At 48.9% G+C, this 14,327-nt stretch overlaps 1 protein-coding gene across 1 annotated transcript in view; it reads left to right on the top strand.

Moving 5' to 3' along the window:
- The window catches only part of Ncaph (non-SMC condensin I complex subunit H), a 22,942-nt gene extending 9,238 nt beyond the window's left edge, over positions 1-13,704 (top strand). Inside the window, exons 8-18 of the mRNA XM_051144569.1 lie at positions 839-930; positions 1,636-1,841; positions 3,777-3,925; positions 4,372-4,475; positions 5,181-5,303; positions 6,387-6,497; positions 8,189-8,374; positions 9,419-9,535; positions 10,843-10,934; positions 11,319-11,394; positions 12,989-13,704. Coding sequence (XP_051000526.1) covers positions 839-930; positions 1,636-1,841; positions 3,777-3,925; positions 4,372-4,475; positions 5,181-5,303; positions 6,387-6,497; positions 8,189-8,374; positions 9,419-9,535; positions 10,843-10,934; positions 11,319-11,394; positions 12,989-13,048 — 1,316 coding nt within the window. The 3' untranslated portion in view covers positions 13,049-13,704. The remainder of the gene's footprint in view (positions 1-838; positions 931-1,635; positions 1,842-3,776; positions 3,926-4,371; positions 4,476-5,180; positions 5,304-6,386; positions 6,498-8,188; positions 8,375-9,418; positions 9,536-10,842; positions 10,935-11,318; positions 11,395-12,988) is intronic.
- The last annotated feature ends 623 nt before the right edge of the window (positions 13,705-14,327 follow it).

Below are 14,327 nucleotides of genomic sequence, written 5' to 3'. Positions count from 1 at the left end.
TTTACCAGGGCACCCTAGTCACAAGAGACACTTCTCATAGTTATAGGGGTGGTGTTGGCGTTGCTTCTGATTACTCGGGGGATTCTTCTGGACAGCCAAATTGGGTGTTCTTTGGCAGTGCCTAGCAGTCCACTCACTCCCCACCCTTACAGTATGGAATCTAAATAGTAAGCCATTACTGTGTCTATGTGCCACCGACCTCATGCGCTCACTGTTTACACCCAGTGAGCTCCTTCACTCGCAGGCTCACCTGGAGGGTCAGGGTTTGATCTGGGTCCCTCTGCTTACCCATGTTGGCCTCATTTCGGCCCCCTCCTTCCACGCCTGAGTGCTGAATTACAGGCATGCACCTCTGTTCTTAGTTTTAGTCTTTCTATTCTTGCAGAAGTTTGCTCAGCATAACTGTGCTAACAGTTTGTTTTCCGTTCTTATGCTGTCAGCTAGGGCTCTGATCCTCTAAGCTATGTCATCTGTAGTCCTTGAGTTTCAGACTGAAAAGAAGACCCATCACTTGATTACAGGACCTTAGTGTGCTTTCAAGAAAAGGCTTGTGCGTTTTCAGCTATAGCACAGGACAGAGCTCACTTCAGAATCAAATGTCTGGGCCTCTGGCTTCTCCCTTGCATTTAACTCTGGGAACAGCATTTAACCTGACTCCACTGTGAGTGCTCTTATGCTTTTATCTGTGTTTACACCCCCACATGGTCCAGCAACAGGAGGTTGCCAGCCAGTCGACACTGCAGGACAGTGAGGTGACTACCTCTCGGTTTGTGTCATTCTAAAGCCAGGTGAACTTGGCCCCGCAGTAACGTCTCCTATGATCTTGCTGTCCCTGCAGCTCCCTTGCAGCAGTGTGTGGAAGACCGCCAGCTCTGCCCTTCCCTGGCTGGGTTCCAGTTCACTAAATGGGACAGTGAAACACATAATGAGGTGTGGTCAAGTGTTGGATTTATAAGGGCTCGGGGCATTTCCCAGTGGCTGGTGGTTTCAGTTAGCTAGCCCAAGATTAGTTCTGCCCAGTGGGAACCAAAACTGTGGCATCAATTTTATTTATTCAAGAGGACAGAAAATATTTCCTTTGGCATGCCCATAGGAATTCTCAGCCTGGCTGGGAGGGTGGGGCTGTGAACCCCACAGGGCCATCACCATTGTACATTTGTGTGTTCTGGGGTCAGTTCTGAGTCTCCTCGTTCTCTTCCCTAGGGTCAGATTTGACCTTGAGCATGCTTATCACAGTAGCTTCTGGACTCCAGCTACTGTCAGGCGGGAGGCATTTCCTTCTTTTGGGGGTTAAGTCCCTTGGCACACTATTTCCTGAGAAACTGTCATGTGTCAAGCCTTCCTTTGTGTATTTTTAGCAGGCCCCCCTTTAGCCTACTTACTACAACTTCCAACATAAATAAGTCTCCATGAAAAACTGTGCTCTCCAAGCGTGCATTCAATGAATGCAGGTAACTGTTTAGTGTTTTATACATGTGCCTAACATAGTGCAGCTTCAGCCTGCAGACTTGTTCAGGAGAGTGCGGGTTCTAGCAGGTGGAGCTGCGGGGTAGGAAAAGGAGAGGCTGAAGATGGGGGTGGCTGTTCTCTGGATGAGCATGGGGACAGCCGGAGAGCCCTGTCTTCTCCTTGTAGTCTGTGTCGGCCCTGGTGGACAAGTTTAAGAAGAACGAACAAGTATTTGACATCAACGCTGAGGTTGAAGACAGCGATGATGGGGACATCGCTGATGGGCCCCCCGTGGAAGACTTTGATGACAATGATGAGCCAGACCCTTGTGCAGCTGGGGATCATGAAGAGTTCCGGAGCTGGAAGGAGCTGCGCCAGGTCCAAAGCAGCCAGTAAGGCCCCTGGGGTCCCAGAAGGTTTCCAAACAGGCCTCCAGCTCCCATTAGCTGGGCTGGTTTGCCATGTTGCACATGGCTGACTCCCAGGCTGAGGGTTTGTATTTTTTAAAAATTAAATTAGAGCCAGAGCTGGGTCTGGGGGCACATCCCAGCACTCGGGAGGCAGAGGCAGGCAGATCTCTGAGTTTGAGGCCAGCTGGGTCTACAGAGTGAGTCCAGGACAACCAAGGCTACACAGAGAAACCCTGTCTCGAAAAACCAAGAGAGCTGGGCATGGTGGCGCACGCCTTTAATCCCAGCACTTGGGAGGCAGAGGCAGGCGTATTACTGTGAGTTTGAGGCCAGCCTGGTCTGCAAAGCGAGTCCAGGACAGCCAAGGCTACACAGAGAAACCCTGTCTCGAAAACAAAAACAAAGCCGGGCGTGGTGGCGCACGCCTTTAATCCCAGCACTCGGGGAGGCAGAGGCAGGCGAATCGCTGTGAGTTCGAGGCCAGCCTGGTCTACAAAGTGAGTCCAGGATGGCCAAAGCTACACAGAGAGACCCTGTCTCGAAAAACAAAAAAAAAAAAAAAAAAGAAAACAAAAACAAAAAAAGAAGAAAGAAAAAAAAATTAAAATACATATTTTCTTGGGCTTTTGGTTTGGTTTCTTCTGTTTTTCCTTGGTTTATTTGTTTTTGCTTACCATGTAGAGTGTCATAAGGATTCACTCTCGGCTCAGTACCCATGCAGAGCCACTCAGATAAGACTGGATGACCTCACTCATCACCTTTGTCCTCACAGGGCGCCAGATTTGCACTGACATGTTTTCTAGTGCCTTGCCTGAGGAGAGGGCTCCCTCACACACCAAAGCTGCCAGGCTGAATGGGTCTGTGTGTGTGTCATACACGCAGATAAAGCTGGGTGACCTAACAAACTATAAAGGGTTCCCAGAGTGTTTGGGGGGGGGGAGGAAGCATATATGTAAAATAGGACATCTTTTTCACTCTCAGGAGTAGCTAAGGCCCTGTCTGTGGATCCTAATTGGTGAGACAATGGGAACTAGGGTTGTCATACTGCCTAGCAAAATCCATATGTGTGAAAAGACCCAGGTCTGAGATTCAGAGAATTGTACCCAGCTTTGCTTGTTTTTTGGGACTAAACATCATTTTGTAGCTCAGGCTGCCCTCAAACTTAAGACTCTCCTGCCTCCTCGTCACTGTGCAGGGAGTGTAGGCTGGCAGTTTGCTGCTCTATGTAGTAAGTCTCAGGCTAGCCAGAGCCGTGTGGGGACCCTGTCTAAAACTTACAAGTCCTTGATTTTTCTTCCGTTCTCCTGTCTTTCAGATGGGTAGAATGGTTTTTACGAGGCCCTGTGGAACAGCCACACATTAAGTATACTTATGAACACTTAGTGAGAAAATGAGACTAAACACGCAACAAGTAAAACCTTGGTGGTTTCTTTTTTTGTTTGTTTTGTTTGTTTGTTTGAGACAGGGTTTCTCTGTGTAGCCTTAGCTGTCCTGGACTTGCTTTGTAGACCAGGCTGGCCTCGAACTCACAGAGATCGACCTGCCTCTGTCTTCCTAAGTGTTGGGATTACAGGCAAGTGCCACTGTGCCTGGCTCTTGGGTTTATTCTTAGGCTGCTCTGGGTCTAGAGGCCACATGGCTGTTCACAAGCTCCTGTAATTCCAGTTCCGGGGAACCCATGCCCTCTGCTGGCCGCAGAAGGCACATGCACGTGGTACACAGTCAGTCATGCAGGCCAAACACCTGTGCACATAACATCAGCTTCCTTTTGTTTTTTCAAAACAGGGTCTCTCTGTATATCTACCCTTGGCTGTCCCGGACTCGCTCTGTAGACCCGGAGCACAAACTTCTTCACTTAGAGGTGCACAGTGTATATTCCATGCAGTGTATACAGACAGATGATTTTGTGTGTTACAGGGAAGAAATTATTTCTCTTGGGGACAGAGACATCAAAACCATGTGCTCGTTTTTGTCCACGAAACCTGGAGAATACTCCTATTTCAGTCCCCGGACCATGAAGATGTGGGCTGGCCCGGATCACTGGCGCTTTCGGCCTCGGCCCAAGCGTAAGTCCTTGTGGGTTGGGCTGAAAGGCAGTGCTGAGCAGCACATGCTGCCTGCTGGCCTGTGGAGAGAAGAGATGCTGCTGACCCCCTGGTCTTCGCATCTCCTGAGGAGGAGCTGAAGCTGGGGAGCTGAGCCAGCCTTTGGTCATGAGTGGGAAGAGTAAGACTTTGAGTCTGGAGAGCAGGGCTCATGACCTCTGTTTCCTAGTGCCAGCACACAAGTGACACAAGGGAAGTACCTTCAGCCTCAAGCTCTATCAGGAAACACAGAGCATATGATGGGCATAGCCAGCCACAACACAAGCGTTGGCTTAGATGGGTGTAAGGTGTGTGATTCCACCACTGGAGTGGTGCTTAGCTACCGTAACGCTGTACCAGGCCACTGGGAGACACGAGGTGAGAATAATGTTGGTCAATAGTGTTATAAACTGTGTCTGTTTCTGCAGAAGAGACTACCCAGGTGGAGAACAGAAAGAAGAGTGCAAAGAAACCTTTTGAAATTAATTTTGATGATGATATTGATTTTGATGCATATTTTCAGAAAACAAAGGTTTGTGCAAGACATTCGTGCCTTTTTAGATTACCCAGCACTCCTCTGGCCCTTTCAGGCAGGCTTTTCAAAAATCACTGTACAGCCTGATGTCATGGTACATGCTTTAATCTCAGCATGCAGGAGGCAGAGGCAGGTAGGTCACTGACTTCCTGACCAGCTGGGGCTACATAGAGAGAGCCTACAACAAAAGAAACAAGCAGAAATTTATTGTATATTTTATTTTTTGTTTGTTTGTTTTAGAGATAGGGTCTCATGTAGCACAGGCTGTCCTCAAACTTGCTGTATAGCTGAGGCTGGCCTTATGTGTCTGCTTTCTCCTCCTGATTTCCCCAAATGTGCGCCCTGCCCACCTATAACTCTAGTTGGTAAACAAGTTGTCTTTTCTCTCCCTCATTTCCTGAAGGACTGTTGAGAAACAGTCTCAAAGTCAGTGGCAGGGACAGGCGGGTTTAGAGAGCTTTAGACAGGGTGACACCATGTGGCTTAGACTCCTGCCCTCTATAGCCCAGGCCGACCTTGAACTCATGACAGTATGCCCGCCTCAGCCCTATGAGCATCTATTCTTATGCCTAGTGCAGTCACTTCATTATACAGACCAGAGAACTGCAAGTCACTGAGTAACGTCCAAACCCTTCCTAAGTTCCTTAAAATGGTATACATGCATCGTTGTTACTAATAGCGCTTTTTTTTTTTAATGTATAGGCTGCTACCATTCTGTCCAAGGTCACTTTGGAGAACCAGAATTGGAAAGCCACTACTCTTCCCACAGATTTCCACTATGAAATTGATACTCTGGTCCAGCTTTACCTCAAACCAGGCCTAAGGGTGAGACGATGCCTCTTTTCTTGTAAGCTGCTGCAGGGCCTGCTGATGGCCTGTGTGGGTCAGGTGGCTTGTCATGTCGCTGTTGGGCAGTACCTCGGAGGAGGAAAGGAGTCAGGCAAGGAGGAATCACAGAGAGCCAAAGGGAGGCACAGTGTGAGCCCGTGGAAGGCTGAATGGGAGCTCAGGTGTAGTTGGGTGAAAGCTCTGGATGCTTCTTTCTTTTCTGTGTAGTGGGCAGTGGTTGCCCTAGCAAGGGACAGCTGCCTTTATTTTTTATTTGTGTGTGTGCTAATGCATGTGTACTTCCTTGTGTCTTCCTTGTGTGTACTGTGTAGGAACATGCATGGGTGTACCACAGTGTGTGTGTGGAGGTCAGAGGACAACTTTGAGGAGTCAGTCTTCTATATTGGGCCTGGGGACTGAATGTAGGTTGTCAGGCTTGGTGGCAAGCAGCTTTCCCACTGAGCCACCCTACTGGCTTTGCGTTACCTTCTGGGAGAGCCTCTCATGGCCCCCTGTACCCCCAGTCGGCCCACCTGGCTGGCCAGCAGAGCTCTGGGATCCATCTCTTGGCATTCCTGAACTAGGGTCGATGTGGGCAACCACACCTGCTCTTTTACGTGGGTGTTGGAGATCCAGACTTACGCCTTGTGCTTGCAAGGCTGGCCCTGTATTGAGTCCTCTCCCAGGCCCCAGGCCCCAGTAGCTACCTCTAAGATATGGAAATGAGTTCTTAGCAGGGTTGTTCAAGTACAAGTTGAATTTCTTCAGAAAGCTGTAGGCAGGTGGTCCGCTTTTGTATTTAAATAAACCCACAGAAGATGCAGTTGCAGATCAGAGGAGAAAGTGTTTTTGTTGGTGGGGGGGGGGGGGGGGCGGTGAGTAGAGACTCTGTGTCCTGTACCTTGTGGTGTTCTGTGCAGGGGTGACTAGGTTAGCCTTTGTAGCCTGTTAGGACCCTGGCTGTGGAGACATGACATTCTAGAATGGGCCTGAGCATAGGAAACAAGCTTGGGAGCCCCAACCTGGTCCAACAGCTGCTTTTTTAGAAATGTCTTTTTTGCATCCTCCCCTTTATTCTAGTTACTTAAGATGGGCCAGGAACAGAAGGCAAAGACTGAGCACTATGAGGATGTTGAAGACTATGATTACAACAACCCTAATGACACTTCCAACTTCTGCCCTGGGCTTCAGGTAAGGGGAGAAGAGCTCTTGCTCCTCCCAGTGCAGGATGGTCTCTTCCCTGGTCTCAGACAGACCAGTGAACAGTGCCGAGGATGGAGTTCAGCAACTCATACTCTGGGTGCAGGAAGCAGTGGGCATGCTCCGCTAATGCGTGCACACATGGACGGAAGCTTTGGCCTACACAACACAGCACTAATCTTGGCTACTGTGAGATTTCAAAGGAATAGAACTACACCTCCTGTTCATGGCTGAGACACAAAACACATAGGCATGTGAAAGTGGTGTGGTCTAGTGGGGCCAAGAAGTCTGGCAGTATCTCTGAGGAGGAATTGTACAAGCTCCAGACCTTGGTTGGTACCGAATAATTTCTGTTTCTCATTGTGAGTGTTCTGAAGAAACAGCAAGGAGAAGTGATGGGGAGGCGGACAGCAGCCTCCTGTGACCATGCATGCGGGGAGGAGAGAGCACTGGACGGTCGTTCATTCTGTGTTTTTCCTTACTGGGGAGACAGACTGTTGTGATTTAGTGAAGACCTAGTCTGACTTTCTGGCTGATGCGTCTCCATCTTCAGCACCTGTAAGGACCAGCCAGTGGACCTGTGCAGAGCTCTGCCCTACTACCTGTGTCACAGCTCTGATCTGCTCACTTGGGGCTTGGTTCTGAGAATGACTTTCTGTAGGCTAGGACTGTAGACCAGCATGAACGAAGCCGTGGATTTGATCCCCAGCATCATATAAACTGGGTGTCCTAGAGTTTCTGTGGCTGTGAAGAGACACCATGACCATGGCAACTCTTATAAAGGAACACATTTAACTGGGGCTGGCTTACAGTTCAGAGCTTTAGTCCATTGTCACGGTGGAAAGCACTGAGGTGTGCAGGCAGACACGGTGCTGGAGGAGTAACTGAGAGGTTCACATCTGCATGGCAGGCAGCAGTGAGATGAGAGGACATGGCCTGGCGTAAGCCTCAAATCTCACAGGCCACCCCAGTGACACACTTCCTCCTAATAGTGCTGCTCCCTATCAGCCTATGCGGTGGTGGTGGGGGGTTTCATTTTTATTCTAACCATCACACTGGGTGTGGTAGGGCATACCTGTGATCCTAACACTCAGGAGGTGAGGTGGAAGGAGGAGGCTCAGGAGTTCCAGCCATCCTTTGATAAAGGCAAGTTTAAGGTCATCCTGGGATGCATGAGACCCTATGTCCAAAATATATAAGGGAGCAATGGCTCCTGCTACCAACTTAGATAGTGCCTGGGGTTTCCCCAACTGTTTTTGGGTGGTAAGGATGGAACCCTGTACCTCACACGGTGTGTGTGCGGGCGTGCGCATGCGCGCTCTACTACTGGGCTGCGTGCCCAGCCCCTGCTTTATGCTCTTGTTGGCTGAGGGATGCAGGCTGTGCTTCCCTGTTTCGGGAATGCTTTCCATAAGATGAGATATTCTTCTGGCTGCGCAGTGGAAGGGACACTGGCCTCTGTGGTCATTGCACTCCTTTAAAGCCATGCCTCAGAGGCCTCAGGCTGATAACAGATCTCTGTCTGTAGTAGGGTTTATGTGAAGCGGGAAGAAGTGAAGTGAGCAGGCATCCTTGGCGGGACTCTGAGGCGGTCTCTGCCTGCTTGGTGTGTGGAATCTTTCTGGTGCCCTCCAAGGTCCATTGACAGTGTCTGCCAACTGAAGACTGGTTTCCTTGCTCAGGCAGCTGACAGTGATTATGAGGAGTCAGATGACTTATTAGCGGGACCACTTGGGACTCTTGACCTCGAGGCTGATCCTTGCCATACACCGAAGATGGCACAGGAGGACGGCCGCAGATTTCCTGAAAGCCAAGGAGCAGATATCACAACTTATGGAGAGTTGAACTTGGTGGCTGAGCCTCAGAAGGTAAGGAAGAGACAGCAAGGAATGACATGGTTTCCCGGCTGTCTAGTGCCTGTCACATGAGGCCCACCGGCCTACGTGCCGCCTGTTTTCCTTTTCCATCTTAACCTGTTGCTCTGAATTTTTAGACAGGGTTGAGCTGTCTAAACTGGTTAGGTACATGTGGAACTGATATCTTTCCAAAGACCTTATTTTACTAACTTATTGATGTTGGGACTGCTGAGAATCAAACCCACAGCACAAGTAGGAGTGGACTGATCACGCCAATAGAGTGCATGAATGAAGGCTGCAGCAGAGAGCAGAGCTGTGTGCCTCTGAAAGACCTTGGCCAGATTCATTCAGTTCAGTTTATGTGTTAAACATCTGTATGTCCTGTACCAAGTGCTACCTAGTGCACTGGAGTTCTTAATGTTCATTGCTTCGGATTAAAAGAAGTTAGCGTCTGGGAAGGTAGCCTTGTTGGTAGAGTGTTTGCCCTGGGTTCAATCCCCTGCACTGGCTCCTTAGATTCTGGCTTATTAAAAGTGGGCATGGTGATAATCTGTAATTACACACTGTCATCTGGTGCTACAGCTTAGAGGGAAGAGGTTTGGAAGTTTAAGATATGGTACGTCCAGGGCAGACTTGACTATATGAGACCCTGTCTTAAAAACCCACCAAACAGCAAAATCCTAAAAGTAAAAATAAAAAGAAATGAGGTTTTTTTTTTTGTTGTTTTTTTTTTTTGTTTTTTTTTTTGTGAGGGACTCTGTGTATGCCAAAAGAGAGCTCTAAATAACTTCATAGCTGAAACCGGATTCCTGTTTTTGTTTTTTTGGAGACAGGTTACATTTTGTGGCTCTGTCTGTCCTGGAACTCACTATGTAGATCAGGCTGGTGTCGAACTCACAGAGATTCAATTGCCTCTGCCTCCGAGGGCTGTGCCTCTATGCCTGGCCTAGATTCCTTCTTGGTTTCCAACTTTTCATTCCAGTCTTTTGTTTTTATAGTAAATTGATAGTGAATGTTTTTCTTCTGCCTAATTTTGCTTCCTTACACCTATTTCAGGTGAATAAAATAGAAATCCATTATGCCAAGACTGCCAAAAAGATGGACATGAAGAAGCTGAAACAGAACATGTGGAATCTGCTGACAGAGTTTTCTAGAAAGGATGTTGTCACAGAGGTAGGTGACAGCACTCGTGGTCTTTAGGTCCCCGTGTGCAGGAGGGGAGAGCTGATGTCTACAGCTCATGATCCCTCAATGTGGTCCATGGCCCCAAAGTAGGGAGATGCAAAGTTTAAAACAGTTATCATAGGCCGGGCATGGTGGCACACGCCTTTAATCCCAGCACTCGGGAGGCAGAGGCAGCAGTATCTCTGTGAGTTCGAGGCCAGCCTGGTCTACAAAGCGAGTCTAGGACAGTCAAGGTTACACAGAGAAACCCTGTCTCGAAAAACAAAACAAAACAAAACCAAAAAAAAAAAAAAAAAAAAGTCATCATTGCTCTGAAAAAGAAATCGTCCTAGCCGAGGAGCAGGCAGGTACATGAGAGCTGATGCACATGGCAAGCCATTGTTTCACCTTACTGGTGATGAAGATGTGCAAATGGAAGCGTCTTTATGCTGCCTTAGCAACTGAATGCTTTCCAGTATTGATGAGCGTTTGGAGTTCTTACCCAATAGCAACTTCAGTTAAAATACAACCTTTTGCAAAGTAAATTATGACTACCTTACAAGTGGGGCAAAGTGTTTAAATCTTTGAGCTGATGTTCTAATTTGAGATGTTCATTCTCTACAAGAACACTGGAAAGATGGCCATGCTGCTGGGGCAGGGCGAGCCCTGACTGACAGTTCAGACCCATCGGGTGCTACACACTCCACACACTCTCTCTTACACATTCTGCTGGCTGAGCAGTGAAATCAATCATTCAGGACCCTGAGCTACATGGTCTTGGATATATCAGAGAAAGACTCAGTCGCTGTATTAGTCAGCGTGTGTACTGTGACAGACAGCGGGGAAAGGCACTTAGCAGGGCTAAGGTTTAGGTTTTGGTCTGTAGTGCGTGGCCACCGTGGCTTTGGCCTTGTATCTTACAGAAGCACCAAGTAGGGTCCATCCCTGTATCGTGGCTGGGATATGACAGGAAGAACAAAACACGTGCTCCACGGTCCACAGTCACAGCTGAGTGGCCTGGTTACCTCTCTTTAAAGTGCCAGCACATCAGCCAGGCATGGCAGCTCACCCAAAGGCAGGTGGGCTTCTGGGAGTTTGAGGCCGACATAGTTTACATAGTCCCAGGACAGACAGGACTACACAGAGACAAAAATTCCATGTGGGGACCAAACTAGGACACCTTAGGGTCTTCCAGGGATAGCCAAGGGTTTGTCTTTGCTTCACTTTTCCTTACGGGATTTTCTAAGTTTTCTAAGTTTCTGTTGTTTCAAACATGAACTTAGGTGTTCAATCCATAAATATGCTTTTTTGGTTAGGCAAACCACAGTGACAGTGGAAACGAAGGTGCTGCCGAGGAAGTGGCTGATGAGAGGAAACTCAGTGGGCTCACAAAGGACCTACAGAAGAGGTGTGTGCCGACAGAGAGAAGGCTGGGGTGCGCTGTCCCTCCTAGCCCTGGCTAACTTCTTGGTGGGGCTTTTAGCATGACAGGACCACTGCCCATGGCTTGTTTTATGTAAATATCTGAAGGAGCTGCTATCTGTCGTATGCATGGATAAGCTGTGAAAACTTCTCTGTTCGAGTGGCTGGAACAGTCTAGGAAACATTGTGTTTCCATATACAAACTGGAAAAACCTGCTTGCAATGCATCTGCTATAAAGCCTTGAGCATCCTTTGTTGCTGAGTAGTTTTTAGTTGTGTGTGTGTGTGTGTGTGTGTGATTTCATACTTGATGGAGAGCCCTGTTCTCTGAGCTGCATGAGCTACTCAGCGTTTGCCCCTTTCTTTTCAGGTTGCCCCCACTCATGGCTCAGAATCTCTCCATACCCCTGGCTTTTGCGTGTCTCCTGCATTTAGCCAATGAAAAGGTAGGTCGTCTGAGTAAGTACGGGGTGTTTGACCCTATCAAACTTCTGTCAGCTTACTGGAGCTTTTATAGCGGATCTTCCAAGGGTCACTATATTAGTGAGCACATACTCCTCTTCAGAGGGTCTGGGTTCAATTCACAGCAACCACATGGTGACTCACAACCATCTATAATGTGATCTAATGTGCTCTTCTGGAGCTAAGTACTCATATACAATAAATAAATAAATAATAAATAAATAAGATCTTGAAATAAAAAGCCCATGGGCGAGGGTGGCGGGTACACAGCACCTATTGTGGCTATGCAGTGAAGTGTTGCTGGTGGTTTCTGATATAAGCTGAGGCATCTGACGTCAGACGCCAACAACCTGAAGGAAAACTAAGAAAAGCTGAATGGCTAACTGGGGGACTGTAATCTGCTTGACAAGAAGTCTGGGCAGCAGCTGTTGAGTCCTATTTGTAGTAGGAGTGTGGCTCACTGATGTCTCTGCTCTGGCAGCTCTGCCCCCACCCCCTTCCTCAGTGATGGCACAGCTTCCAGAGGCTTGATTCCCTCTTGCTGTGACCGAGTCTCCCCTGTAGAGGCCTTGATATCTGAAGAATGCAAGATGGCCATAGCGCATGCCCTGTCTGGCCGAGTACGGGATTGGACTAGGACCATTTTGGCATTTCCTAAGATCAGAGTTCTGTGGTGACTCAGAGCTCAGCACCCCAAGGAAAACATTCCCCAGATACTTCACCCCTGACCTTCACCTTTGCCCTTCAGTCACTCCCATGTGGACCCTATTCATCCATCACTGTGGCTAGTGACCTCCCTCAGAGACGTTGTGTGGTGGGCTGAGGGCCCAGGGGTGGGTGTGCTTCTCTCTTTCTCTGCTTCCTTAGCCAGCAGCATGGAACTGATTGGCTAACTGCAACGACCACGTGTCCCCCCTCCCCCAGAGATCAGACTTAGGGCCTTATATTTCATGTGTTCTGCGCATGTTGTACCACTGAGCTCAGTCTCCATCCTCTCAACAGCTTCTAGAATGTGAGCTGCAGAGTACCAGGAAAGTTTGTTAGGGAAGAGGGTGGAGTGGATGCCGAGCACCAACATTTCTCACCACTGCACCTCTGAGGCAGGGGAGGGTGAGGGAGAAAGACAAAGGCTTGACAGCTAGCACTAAGGGAAACAGCTGCCTGCAGTTAAGATGAGAGAGAGCTAGGGCCCAGCCAGAGCACAGGTGGGAGAGGGCAGCTGTCAGGGACGTAACAGGTGGGGGTGGGTTATAGACCTGTGGAGGAGCCAGTTTAGGCAGGTTAGTCATGTGGGTCAGATCTCTTCATGGCCTCCCTCTGCGTCTCTCAGCTCCCTTGGACAGATGGCCTGGCTCTTCGCCTTCTCTGGGAGCTGTGTTAACTGAAGCAGAGGCAGAGAAAGCTCCCTGCTTTTTCCCTGCCCTTGGCAAGGCCTGAGAAGCAGCTTTGTACAAATTTTGCTGAGATGATGCTTTTCCTTTTAATGATGAACAGACCTCGTGCTCTGTAGTCACCTTGTCTCCTTAACTAAAATTTGTCTCAGTCTATCAAAGCCCCCTGTCTCTTATCTTCCCTCAGAACCTGAAGCTAGAAGGCACAGAGGATCTTTCTGATGTTCTTGTGATGCAAGGAAACTGAGTCCGCTGAGACATCTGCAGGAGGCCCACTGCTTTCTGGTGGCGACGGAGAGGGGCTGGGTGGCTATGGCCACCTACCACGGTGCTGTTGCTCTCCCCTCTTGCCACCTCGGTCTGGATGCCACACTCAGAAGCCCCATGCTGACGCAAGTTTTCACGTGGGAAACCATCCACCTTGGAGAGGGAGCTTACTAGTCTGGAGTCGAAAGAGTCTGTTCGTTATATCCGTGTGCTTCTGGTCACTAAAAGAATCTACTTTCTGCTCTGTATTGCTATAGAGGACAGTTTCTCAGTAGGCTCTTACTGCCTGTAAGGAATTCCCTGATCCATGTACATAAAATTCATCAACTGTAAACATATAAATGTATATAATACTCAGTAATAAAACTATCCTGGCACAGTCGTCTGAGTGCAGAATCAGCACCTGGTTATCCCCTCAGCTGTCCTTCAAGGCTGGGGATCCACATGAGCAAGAGGAGGGGACTGGCTGTTGGGGATCAGGTCTGTGTATAAGCACTATGGATTCTGTGGATGGGGTGGCAGCACAGATCATAGACATGTTCTTGCCCTTCTGTGCACGACTCCATCCAGCCCAGGCCCCACTGTTAGGAGCACACCAAGTTAGCAGAGCGACAGGACACAGAAGGGGAATGGTTGTTTCAGTTGAGCCTTGTAGTTTGCATCCTGAATTTCTTGGAGCCACTGTGCTGCTGTAGTCACAGGCTTTACAGTGACTCCCTCCTCACACACGCTCCATCTCTCCATTCCAGTCAGCAGCAAAGTTCAGATGCCTAATCATCTGCCCTGGGTGACTGCAATGGCCTCCTTCCTGTCTTCTATGTCCACACTGCAGGGCCAAGGGCCACTCATCCAGCCCCCCCAGAGTTCTCACTTCAGGAAATAAAATGCCTTCTCCTACCTCAGAGAGATAGGCATCAAGGTTGCTTGCATTGTGCCGAGTCCCGCCACTACCCAAGGCAGCACGTAATTACTCCTTATAACTTGCTTTCAGCCCAAACAAAACACAGTCCTCCTCTGTGTGACTTCCTCATCAGGTCCTAATGTCAGACAAAGGATTCCACTGGTCTAACGTGATGAAGCAGCCCGTATCAGGTTATGGGACCATGGTGACAGCTTACAGGCTGCATCCCTGGTGCTCCTGCCTTCAGCTAGCTCGCAGGCAGCTTCATCAGTCTCTAGCAGCTGTCCTGCTTGTGTGGCCTTGTGAGTCAGGCTTCCTGAGTCCTGTGAGCCTCCCTCTCACTACAAGGGAATTACAT

This window comes from Acomys russatus, chromosome 4 (genome assembly GCF_903995435.1).
Source record: "Acomys russatus chromosome 4, mAcoRus1.1, whole genome shotgun sequence".
NCBI classification, from domain to species: Eukaryota; Metazoa; Chordata; class Mammalia; order Rodentia; family Muridae; genus Acomys; species Acomys russatus.
The sequence above is the reverse complement of the archived record's forward strand: the minus strand, read 5'-3'. Positions and strand labels throughout refer to the sequence as shown.